General features: G+C 33.9%; 1 protein-coding gene across 2 annotated transcripts in view; it reads left to right on the top strand.

Moving 5' to 3' along the window:
• Positions 1–9,106, top strand: part of Homer1 (homer scaffold protein 1) — a 136,256-nt gene extending 127,150 nt beyond the window's left edge. For both annotated transcript variants that reach the window (XM_047555341.1, XM_047555340.1), the window contains exon 9: positions 6,131–9,106. In XM_047555341.1, the coding sequence (XP_047411297.1) occupies positions 6,131–6,319 (189 nt within the window). In that variant the 3' untranslated portion in view covers positions 6,320–9,106. The remainder of the gene's footprint in view (positions 1–6,130) is intronic.
• The last annotated feature ends 3,501 nt before the right edge of the window (positions 9,107–12,607 follow it).

The following is a 12,607-nucleotide window of genomic DNA, read 5'->3' as shown; positions in this document are numbered from 1 at the left end:
AGTTCCTAATATTGAATTATTTTTGCATTTCTGGAATAAATCTTACTAAACTATGGTATATTGTTTTCTTACTGTGACATTAAATCTTGTTCCTTATTGCTTATGATTTTGCATGATGTTCATATGTGATATTGGTCTACAACGTATATTTTCTGAGTGGGTACAGCAATGTTTATAAGATTTAGGTATCATATTCATAATATGATTTGGAGGATTTTCATTCTATGCCCTGGAAGAATTTGTCATATTAGAATAATTTGGTCTTTGAAGGTTTAGTAGCACTCTACCTTGAAACCATGAATTTTTGTGAGATCATTCCTTAATTATTCTCTTTCTTCTATGGATACTGGTCTGTTTAAACCATAATGAATTTATTCTGCTCCCCCTCTCTTTTTATCCCCTCCTGTATTTTAGTTGCATTATTTCTGCTTGTTTTAATACTTAACATATTTTTTAATATGTTTTAGTCTTTGATATACATTAAATATATTAAAAGTTCACAGTCGTAGTTCATTGGTGTTGCTGTAACAAACTACTATAGACTGGGTAATTTATAAAGAATAGAAATTTATTTCTCATAGTTCTGGAGGCTGCAAAGTCCAAGATCAAGACACCAGCTGAAGGTGGGGATGGTGGTGGTGCCCACCTGTAATCCCAGTGACTTGAGAGTCTGAGGCAGAAGTTCAAGTATAAGGCCTGCCTCAAAATAAAATATAGAAAAGACTGAGGATGTAGATCAGAGGTTAAGCATCCCTGGGTTCAATCCCAGTACCCCCCGCCAAAAAAAAAAAAAGACACCAACTGGTTCCATTGTCTGGTAAAAGTCTACTCTCTGCTTCTGAGATTCTACCTTGGTGCTGTGTCCTCACATGGTTGAAAGGCAGTGGAGCCAAATGCAGCAGGAAGTCTCTTAAAGGGTCTTAATCCCATTCATGGAGGGAGGGACCTAATTATCTCTTAAAGACCTCACATCTTAATATCATTACACTGATCATTAAATTGCAACACCTGAATTTTAGGGGGGGCACATTCAAATCATAGCACTTATCATTGGTCCTTTTTCTGAAGTTTTCACACTAATCTTGGTTGGAGGAAGCTCATCCTTCAGTGGACAGTTCCAAAAGAACTCAGGAATAATAATAATAATAGTAATATAATTATTATTATTACATATTATAAACATCCTGAGTTGTATACTTAAGACTCAGAATTAGTACATGGATAACAGCTTGGGGAGATACAAAGTCCTTGGTACATAATTTTCTTTGTGAGTTACTTTTTTTTTTTTTTTTTTATACCAGAAATTGAAACCAGGAGGCATTCAACACTAAGCCACATCCCCAGTCCTTTTTATTTTTTATTTTGAGACTGGGTCTCACTAAGTTGCTGAGGCAGGCTTCGAACAGGCTTTGAACTTGCCATCCTCCTGCCTTAGCCTCCCGAGCTGCAATTAAAAGCGTGCATCACTATTCCCAGGTTCTTTGAGTTACATAGAAATGACAATTTTTGCCTTGTTTTATATATTATTTTTAAGAAGTCTGATTCCATTGTAATTCTATTGACTTTTAAGTTTGGGGCTCATTTTACTTGCGTACTCTAAGGATTTCTCCTCTTTTAAGTAATGTTAGATTGACTTAGATTTCTCAGAATTGATTGTTGAGGGTCAGGTTTTTTAGGTACATTGTAGGCCCTTTTCATTTTTGCATCCAGTCCTTTCTTTATTTCCAAGAAATTTTCTTGTATAAAAGTTTTAAGTATCTATTTTGTTGCTTTTCTTCTTTAGGAGCTCCAGTTTTATGTAACTGGATTGTCTAGTTCAACCTCTTTCCCCCACTTTTATTCTTTAGAATTTTAAAAAATAACAGTTAAATAAGTAATAATAATGGACTTTAACAGTTTTTTATTAAAAACGATTTTTCTTTGGAGACCTAAATTCAGTCTTTATTTCTGATATGATTTTGCTCTTCTATTTTTTTTTTTCATGGGCTATATCAACTCTCCTGTTTTTCAGAGCTTTTTTTCCTCCATTGTTAGTCTTAGTTGTTTTTTTTTTGTTGCAATACTGAGGATTGAACTGAGGAATTGAACCCAAGGCCCCACACTTAACTGGCAAGCACTGAGCTATATCTCCAGTCCTTTTTTATTTATTTTGAGATAAGGTCTTGCTGAGTTGCTGAGGTTAGCCTTGAACTTGCACTCTTCCTCCCTCAGCCCTCAAGGCACCTGGAATTACAGTTGTGCACCAATGTGCCTTTTTTTCTTAATTTTTGAATATCCAATCATGCCTGTTTTTGAATGTTTTTTTCAGAATTTTAATTCAGGTTGGGGTATTCTGTTTTTTTCTGTTTCAAGTTGATTTGGGGAGGATTTTTAATTTCCATCTACTGAAGTGTTTTGAGTATTTTTATAATAGTTTTTTTTAGATCAGGTTTGCTTAAATCTTTACATTTTATGTATACAATGGTAGTTTTGGGTAGTTTATAAATTTGTAGTTCAAAAACACCCTCTTTTAGGGAAATAGTAGAAGGAGAAGTTGTGTGTCTTTAAATATTCTAATTTTCTTTATCTTGTAAGATTTTAATTTTCTTAACTTGCTTATTTGTCCCTTTACCATCCATTTCCAGAAGGTTTTTTTCTCTTTTATCCTTTTCTCTTCTGAAGTGTTTGTTGCCTTTCCAAGACTGCCTCTTCAAGTTGCATTATACACTGTTTAAGTCCCTTTCTTATAATCTGCTCTCTTCTATCAAAATCCTTTTTTTTCTTTTTTTCTTTTTTTTTTTTTTTTTTTTTTAGTATTTTGATTCTCACAGTGACCTTAGGATTATCATTGTTTCTCTTCACTCTTTCCTGCCCCTGAAAGCCCTGCTTTCCCTCTGCAAAGGGTTAGAGTGAGAATTTGAGAAGTAGCTCTGTGGAAATTGGTGCTTATACTTTCTAATTACAGGTAATTTGACACGTATTGTTTTCTTCTAGTTACATTGAAGTCATGGAATCTGTGTGATTTTATTTCTATCATTTGTTGGTGTTTTGAGATGATGGTAGATTTCACATTACCTTGGCTAACCAGAAATCTCCTGTTTACTACCTTTTTGTCCGTATCTTCCTTCTAGAATGCATGTTCCATTGAAACAGGAACCATCTTTATTTACAGCTTTATTCTTACTGCCTAGTAATAGATGTTCAATAGCTAATAGTTGAGTATGTTTTCTTCACATTGTGAAGAATGTGTTTTTTTTACTCAGTTTTCTGGGTTAAAAATGAGTTATTAATATTTGTCTTTATATGTCTTTATATTTGAATTTATATGTCTTAATTTATATATGAAGGTTAACTAATAAGACAGTGATATCTCTTACTCCATAAGAGCTTAAGTTACGTATCAGGTATCAATAAAAGTAATTTTTCTGTTGCTTTTATTTGGATTAAATGATGCAGGATTTAAATTTAGAGAAAATTTAAATGATCTGTCCTCATTTGTGGTGGTCAGAGTTGTGTGATTTTCTTTTAATCAGTCTTGCATTTTAGTTTCCATGTCTAACAAGTAAGCAACATGACTTTCTGCCCAGTAGAAGCTTATATTTTCAGTTGTGACCTTTTTTTAAGCACTCAAAGGGGAGTTAGTGATTCTGGCCTATGGGGCTCTTGCAAGTCTGAACTATGCCTCTGGGTGCCCCTGACATGTGCCTTTACTCTTCCATCAGTTAAAAAAAGAAAGAAAGAAAGAGAGAGAGAGAGAGAGAAACAGGCAAAAATGATAATGAGTAGGATAATGAGTTTGGAGAGAGAATGAGGCAAGAAAGGAAGAATTGGAAAACATGGACAAAGTGTGTATAATTAAGAAGTGCCATTGACCATGGCTTTAGTAACATCCGACTGGCCCCTGTTCACTAGGTTGTCTGTTCTTGTTCTTGGAACTGTTCTGTGAGCCTAAAAATAGCCTAGCTTCATCAGCATTATATTAGATCTCTTTTGTTATTCAGCTAGTAAAATTCCTACAAACAGAGAGATGACTTAGAGTAAGAGTAGGAGACTCATTCTAGAGAGAACAAAGCAATTTTAATAGCTGAGGGAATTGTGTGTTTTCCTTGCTTCCATTGAAAATATTTGGACATCCCATTGATGGCCAGGGAGAACAAAGGACCTTTTCATTTTTAAGGAGGGCTTTAGAGGGCACAGTGGGTGGTGGCTGGTGAAGTGGGTGTTTGCTAGTGAATGACATTTGGTCTATTTTTATAGTTGGAAACATTCTGTCCTTAAGCTTATTTTTTAAGCCAGCAAGAGAGCATGCTGTGCAATCATGAGTGGAATTTTTACATTTGATCATAGGATCTGTTTCCTCCTAGATAGTTTATAGCCTCCACAGATTTGGGTTCTGAATTTATAAATATTTTACTAATTTCAGATTCTATTCTCAGTTTATTTATCTTTACCTTGCAGATTATTCAGAGAAAGGAGATTAGAAACATACATGGTTAACATCTGACAGTAAATACTTTGAGATTAGATTGAATCCTTAAACCCTTCATTTATGAATCATCATAGCTATTTTATTCCTTAAATTTTCTTGCAGTTCATCTGTGGCATCCTTGCTGAACCTTGCTCATAGTTATCTCTGTCAAAGTATGTGATTATCTTCAGAATTCTAAATAAATTGTTACTTTCTTAGATATATTCAAGTCAATTTCCCAATCGTTTTTCTTAAAACTTTGATTTTGAAGAAATTGTGAGAAAAATAAATCTTAGGAAAAAAAAAAAAAAAAAACCTGTAATCCCAGCATCAGAACTCTGTCCTCTTTCCACATTAATTCCCAGTGTTTGTCTTCAGGCCCAGTGGCAGTATGCTGCTTCATATTCTGTTCCTTTCACTTAATGTTTACCAGATTGTATTTCAATAATGTAATTTGAAATTTTTCTACTATCCTTATACTTGATAGAATTTCTTTGGAGATTTGCATTGAAATGATGTATTAACACTTGAAACATCTTATTTTCTCTGTCTGATTCCCATTGTGTAACTAACACCAAAATGTTTTCATTGTCCAATATAATTTACATATTTCATTATAATTCATGTCAGTCACTTAATCCCTCTTTGATATAAGAGTGGATTTTCCAGAAAGGATGTATAGCTTTCAATTCATTGCTTATTTGAATCGTTTATTAAAGAGTGACAGTTAGGAGGCTAAAAATATAGCTCAGTTGGTAGAGTGCTTCCCTAGCATGCCCAAAACCCTGGGTTCAGACCTCAGTACCAACGAAAAAAAAAATAGTGATAGTTGGTTTTCGGCTATTTTCAATTTATTAACTAAAATTAAAATCACTACCTCAAATTATGTCATTTTTATTTTTAGGCTCACTTTGTTTTATTTGTTGTATTTAGAAGCATTTTTAAAAGCAGTAGTAATCCTGAATAATTTTTAGATATGCCAGAGTTTACTCCTTATCAAACTTTTTAAAATGTTATTTTGTTGTCAAGACCTTTTGTTTCCCCTTTTTTCCTTTCCTTGGTTTGCAACATAGTGGAATGGTTAGCTTTATATTTCTGTAATATGTGCAGTTACTGTTTATCTTCACTACAATTTTTAGCAGTTAAACTGTATTCTTATGCATGCATTTGTTCAATAATGAAGCAAAACAGAATAATTAACATATACCCTGAAGTTTCATTTTAGATTGTTGCTTTCTTCACTAAATCTTTTTCTCGAGTTGCTGCAGGAGAAAAACTCAATTTCTTTCTTTTTCTCTGCCTATTTTTACCTGAGATTGTTAACAATTATGCATTAGGAAAAACTAGGTAGACAGCAGTAAAAATGGAAGGTAAATAATCCACAATTGTGTCTTTAGTCCTGTCTAGATGTAAAGTACCTAGAGTGTTGCCTGACTCACAGTCAAGTCAATAACTTTTGTTGGGTAGTTAGATGGATTCATAAACCAGCGGTCAGTAAAACTACAAGGCTCTCTTGAGGTGGCCTTCTAGTCTTGAAATTTCCTTCAATTGTGTTGAATAGAGCTTCACTAGTTCATCCTCATTGTCAGAATTATCACACAATATTAGTAATAACAGAGAGTTGTATTGTTTTATAAGACATGAATTGACATATATATATGTATTATAATTTTGTTTCTGAAGGAAGTAGAAATTCGGAACAAAGATCTGGAGGGACAACTGTCTGACTTAGAGCAACGTCTGGAGAAGAGTCAGAACGAACAAGAAGCTTTTCGCAATAACCTGAAGACACTCTTAGAAATTCTGGATGGAAAAATATTTGAACTAACAGAATTACGAGATAACTTGGCCAAGCTACTAGAATGCAGCTAAGGAAAGTGAAATTTCAGTGCCAATTGATTAAAAGATACACTGTCTCTCTTCGTAGAAGTGTTTGGGCCCTTCATCAAGATTGCACAAAAAATTTTGAATTTAACTCCAGGATGAGGATCTTTTGGAAATTGGAATTGTATATCTCAGTGTAAATTTTAGAATCCAGCTTATAGCTAGTTGGGGAAAAAAAAAAGAGATGAAAAACTTGAACTACAAATTACCTCCATGTATATTATTGGCCATAGTTAACTAGAAAGTTATAAATAGACACTTAATGCAATCTTTTCTTTTTTCTTTTTCTTTTTTTTTCCCTTTTTCTGATATTAGCCAATGGGAAAATTAACAATGTCTGGGTCACATCCCCTTTTTGTGTTCAACACAGTGAAAGTTATCTGCTTTTTAAATTAATTTATTTATGATATCTAGAGCTGTGTTTTGTGCAAAAACTTAGTGATGAAAGCCCTGTCTTTTGTTGTAATCTGAATAATTTCTCAGGATATTTTTGCATTGTTGAAAAGCAGTGCCATTACCAATTAATTCTTGCCAGGAGTGAGAGAGAGCTGCATCTTTAATTGAAAGACACTACAACTGGGTGTATAGAGTTCTTCCCTTTTTTGTACTGGAAGATTTTTCACTCTGGTGACTACTCTGGTACACTCTGGTGTTCTCTAATCTTGTCTGTTGTATAGTTTACTTTTCCATATTGATTCCATGTATTTATGAGAAGATATTGTCTCCCATTTTATTATACATTTTAAAGCCAACTAACAAAGGCAGCTGAGTCCCTCAGAAATTTTTCTTTTTAAATTTCTAATAAATTTGACACACAGAACTGAAATACAGCAGTCCGTCATTGACGGTCTGGTCTAGCAATGTTAAGTATATTTACAGAAAATATGCAGTTACATTTATTTATATATTTTGCAAGAAATCTTTTCTGAAAGATCAATGCATTTCAATTTATGAATAATAATGGTTATTGGGAAACTGTTTATTATAGATAATTTTAAGGTGTATAGCTATTTTCAAGGGGATCCATTTACATCAAACGCCAATCAGAGGACTGTATCTAAATTGTGATCATGGCAGATGGAGATGGAGTCATGTACCCTGGCTGGGTCTTCACATCAACCACATCTTTATTCAAACCTCACAAGGCAATATTCTGAACTGTTAACTAGGCATTTCAAAATAGGAATTACATCCAACAGGCTCTTCTCAGTGAGCAGGTTTTAATGTTGTTTTGATGTAATTTTAAAAGACTTCTAGCAAACATGCATTTCTTTATATATTTCTTTTATGAGCCTATTTTAAAAGTAAGCCAAGTGCTGTCTGGTCTGCTTATGGAGTAGGAATTGCATCAGAGTACATATATTCTTGCTGTACAATGCCTGTCATGTTGAGGAGGGTTCTTTTTTAAAGTGTATGCTTGAGTATTTGACTCTTAGGAGTCAATAAATGCACTGACTTTTTGTTTGTACCCCAAATGATTAGATTGTTAAGTACAAAATTAAGCTAATTAATCAATTTGTAACCATTTTTTCACTCATAAATAGCTACTCAACTCTAGATAATTTTGATTTATATTTGTGTATGTATGTAAATACATACATATTAATTTATATTAGAGTGAAAAATGATTTGTTTCTAAAGTTAGTTTCTAAAGTGAGTTTTCAGGTGTCTCTGAAAAGTTTATATCAGACACTTAATCATCATGTATTATATGTGCTGTAACATCATGTAAGTTACCTCCATCTATTTTAGGGTATTTTCCTCACCTATTTATTATAGGGAGAATAATTTAGGTACACATGCTCAGAGCTGAGATATCTCTGATAAATCAGGTAATTAAATTTATTTGATGGATAGAATTTTGAAGTCAATGTGATTTTATCCATGAGTTTCAAGTACAAAGAGCACCAGGTTTTAACTTAAATAAGGGACTAATACTAGGGATCAGGGAATTTAGTTATGAAGAGTTAAAAAAATCTTTAAAAAAAAAACAGTGTAAGCCTTGAAATGGTAAGTGAATTATTTTAATGATGTAATAAAATATTTTTAAATTTTGACATAGTGGTCATTTAATGGGAAAATAACTCACTAAAATGTCTCCACTTGAATTGTATTGATAATGTGAGGCATATGTGTAATTCACCATATACATATACCCATATGTATATACAGAAAATTATTTTTAATATTTTCCTACTGATATGAAATTTAAAATTGGAAATTTTGTGAGTGTTTTCCTTGTCCAATAGAACCTAGTTGTTTCTTTCTTTCTTTTTTTTTAAGTGATTTAACAATTTCTTGAGGGCTGCACCTTTAAATTCCCAGATTATCAGTAAACATGTACAAAATATGGGATAAGGTGGACACAAGTGCACATATAAATAAAACCTTCTTACTAAGACTATTTTAAGCATTCATTTACAGTAGGAGAGTATTTAGAAATCATCCTCTACAACTCATAATTAGGTTGTGTGCCTACTGTAGTTTTTTCCATTTCTGTATTATATAAATATTTGCATATTAAGATTTGATTTTTCCCAGAGACAAGTATTATATAATGTATCTATATTTAGATTGAACTGTGGTGATATATTTATTGGAACATGGTGTTGGGGACTATAGCCTGAACATGTGGACTTGCAATGATACAGAGGAAGAGAGCAGAGATTGATTCCATTGTGTATAAGTTATTATATAATAACTATGAATTCTTGTACAAAAACAAAAAACTGGAAAAAAAGAAAAACAAAAATACAGTTTTTATTTTGAAATACATTTGTTGTTCTCTGGAGAATGTACTTCATCTTTTATTTCCTTCAGACTTTTACAGAAATTTAAAGGCATTTAAGTGATGACAGCATTTACTTAAATCTTACAGGTGCTACTGGATTTTGCATTAGTGTGTTATGTTGTGATATCCTAACTTTGACATAAAAGGTTTTATAAGTATTTCCCTGCCTGGAAAATTAGTTTTTATTCTTCTCTCCTCTCTTTCTCCTTCCCTCTCTTTTTCTCTCCCCCTCTCTCTCCATCTCTCTTCAGACTAAAAAGCATTCATCAAGTTGCATCCCTCCTTGTCCCTGTAGAAGAATTCCAGCACCATGACAGATTTGATGTTTTGCTGTCATTAAAACTGCTGGGAAGCAGTTAGAGGAAAAATGTGTATTTTTTTTCTTTCAGGTGGAACTAAAAGGAACACTCAAACTTAAGCCACCACTACCACTTTTAGGACCCATTTCTTTGCCCTGTTAAAATTAAATTTATTCTTTACCATGTGTGTCTCTGTCTTCCATGTTTTTATTTAACTCTAGCATAGCACTTCAACTGCTCTCTTTGTGGTCCTTTTTTCTGTCAGTACTAGATTGGGAGGCAAGCCAGGGAGGTTTGTGGGTTCCTTGTTGTCATTTTAATCCTTTTATTTATTTGATATCAAATGATTTTAATATCCTAAAATTCTGTGCTTAACGACATGAAGTAGTCTTGAGTTTTTGTCTCCTGAATATGTATCATATTCATGAGGTAAATCAATTTATATAAAACTTTAAAACTTTCAGGTAAGAAGTAGTTGAGATTGGCATATTTTTATATTCTCAAGTAGGACACTGGGCTGTAATTACAAATATTTGTTGAGAATTATTTTAGAAATTTTTAGAAAGAATCATTTTGAAGTAGAAACAGATGCTTTCTTTGTCACTCTAAATTGTAAAAGTATTTTTTTCCTAATATTCCTGTTAAATTGCACCATAATTTTTTTTAAACACACTCATTCCACTGTCTTAAAAAACAAATTTAAAAAGCCTGATAGAGGCAGTCTAGGCTACTTAGAATTGAGACTACTCTATACAAAAATGGAAGCAATAAAATAACAATGATTTGACCTCATAAGAGAAATGAGTAAAATTTCAAAGAAATCATTGGACCTTAAATTTTTTATGACAGTTTTTCTTTTTTTTTTTTTTTTTTTTTTTTGGGTGCTGGGGATCGAACCCAGGGCCTTGTGCTTGCAAAGCAAGCACTCTACCAACTGAGCTATCTCCCCAGCCCCTGACAGTTTTTCTTTATGGGAAACTGATATATAGATATCACACAAGTATAAACATAGTTATTGAATTAAATTAAATGTTAATAGTATTTGATATTAATATTTTGCATCTTATTGTATTACCTAGTAAAATAACTAATAATTTTATCAAAGAAGATTCTAGTCCCCCCCCCACCCTACCCCCCGTTTGAGCGGCCGGGGATTTGAACTTCGGTCCTTGCACATGCTAGGCCTTGCACATGCTAGGCGAGCGCTCTCCGAAAGGAGCTATTTCTTCAGCTCCTCAAAGAAAATTCTAGTCAGAAGGACACTGACCTATGATTTCTGCTTAGAGCACTAGATTTTTTAAAAAACACATTTAAGCAGGCTGGAGGGGTATATAGTTCAATGGTAGAGCAAGTGCCTAGCATATGCAATGTCCTGAGTTAAATCCCCAGCACCAAAAAGAAAAGTAAAAACACTTTTCAAGTCATTTTTATCAAAAACATGTACCAGGAAGAAAATTGCACTAGAACAGGTGACCATAAACATCCAAATGACGTTTAGTCAATTTCCTGATCTCTGTGATATCTTTTTTGCCCATTAGATTTAAGAATGTGTTTCAGACTAGCAATGGTGAAGCTGCCTGTAATCTAGCGGCTCAGAAAGCTGAGGCAGGAGGGTCACTTGAGCTCAGGAGTTAGAGGCCAGCCTAGGCAACAGATTAAGACCTTGTTTCTTGGGGGGTGGGGGGAAGACGGGAAGAAAATATTTTATGTGCAAGTAGATCCAACCAAAAGGATAGGGGCATAATGACTTTAGTTTTTATCTAAGGTATGTCAGGATAGCCAGAGACACAAAGTACTCCCCCAGCTACTGCTGCTTTTAATTAAATGGATTGGAATTGCCCTAATGAATTTTAAAGACTTTCAGAAGACCCTTTCACTTATCAGTATTTATAACTAATGTCAGACACCCAATGTTGGGAAATCACCATTCTGTGGAATTCTGACCTACTTTTGTTAGGTATATTCATATCATATATACTGAGGGATGGAAATATTACTCTACTTTGCCCTAATAGCGCCAAATGAAGGTAATAAGTGCCTAATAAATGCAAAATTAAGACCATTTCTGTAGCACAAAAAATGAATATACATGTATTTGTGGGAGGTAGGGGTGCTTAACCACTGAACCACATCCCCAGACCTTTTTTATATTTTATTTAGAAACAGGATCTCGCTGAGATCTTGCTGAGTTGCTTAGGGCCTCACTAAGTTGCTGAGGCTGGCTTTGAACTCGAGATCCTCCTGCCTCAGCCTCCCAAGCTGCTGGGATTATAGGCATGCATCACCGTACCTGGCCTTATGTATTCTTACACTAAGTTATATCTGTATGACTTGTGGATGTGACTTATTTGACTGTTCTACCTTCACATGGAATGACCATCTCAGCACAGTTAGAAAGCAGATGAGTTTGAAGTGGATGCTTTCCCTACAACTTCAGTATGAAATAGAGCTGCAAAGAATATCTCTTGAACATCTGCTATGTGGCAGGCCCTATACTAATTGCTAGTGACATCTTATTCCTACACATAGTGGCCCTTCCAGGGGTCTTCTTTTGGGAGGGGAAGGGGACAAAAATGGGGAAAGGCTCCAATGATTGCATCTGCTGTGTCCCCACAGTTGTTGATCTGGTCATTTAGTACACCAGTTAAGAGGTGGAGGTCTTGCTCATATTTCTGGTACATTTTTTCCCGTAGCTTATCTGCCTTCCTCTACTAGAATATCTGTCAGGGCATTGCTCAGCTATTTCTTGTTCACTCTTTTTGAACTTCCATCTTTCTTTGATGTTTACAATGCTTGTTGTCATTAAGTTATAAATCACACCTTCTTTACAGGTGTCTTATAGCATGTGTTTTAGTCCCAGTTTAAAAATTAAAAAAGCAAAAAACTTCCAGATTTCTGATAATCTAACAAATGTAAGTAATTTTTCATATGTAGAATTTTAGTCTATAAAATTTAAGTAGCAAACTATAATAAAGGCCTTAGGAAGGCAATTCATCACTTAAATTTCCTAGTGAAACTTGTAAACCTGAGAAACTTACCCCAGTGCTAAACAGTAGCTTGTGATATGGACTTTGCAGTCAGTTCTAGGTGACCTTGTGGTCAGTGCTAGTTCTAGAGAAGTTAGGGCTTCTCCAGCTTGATTAAACAATTAGATGAGTCACAAGTTCAAAGCACCTGCATCATGCT

The sequence above is a fragment of the Sciurus carolinensis genome, chromosome 6 (genome assembly GCF_902686445.1).
Source record: "Sciurus carolinensis chromosome 6, mSciCar1.2, whole genome shotgun sequence".
Lineage (NCBI taxonomy): Eukaryota > Metazoa > Chordata > Mammalia > Rodentia > Sciuridae > Sciurus > Sciurus carolinensis.
The sequence above is the reverse complement of the archived record's forward strand: the minus strand, read 5'-3'. Positions and strand labels throughout refer to the sequence as shown.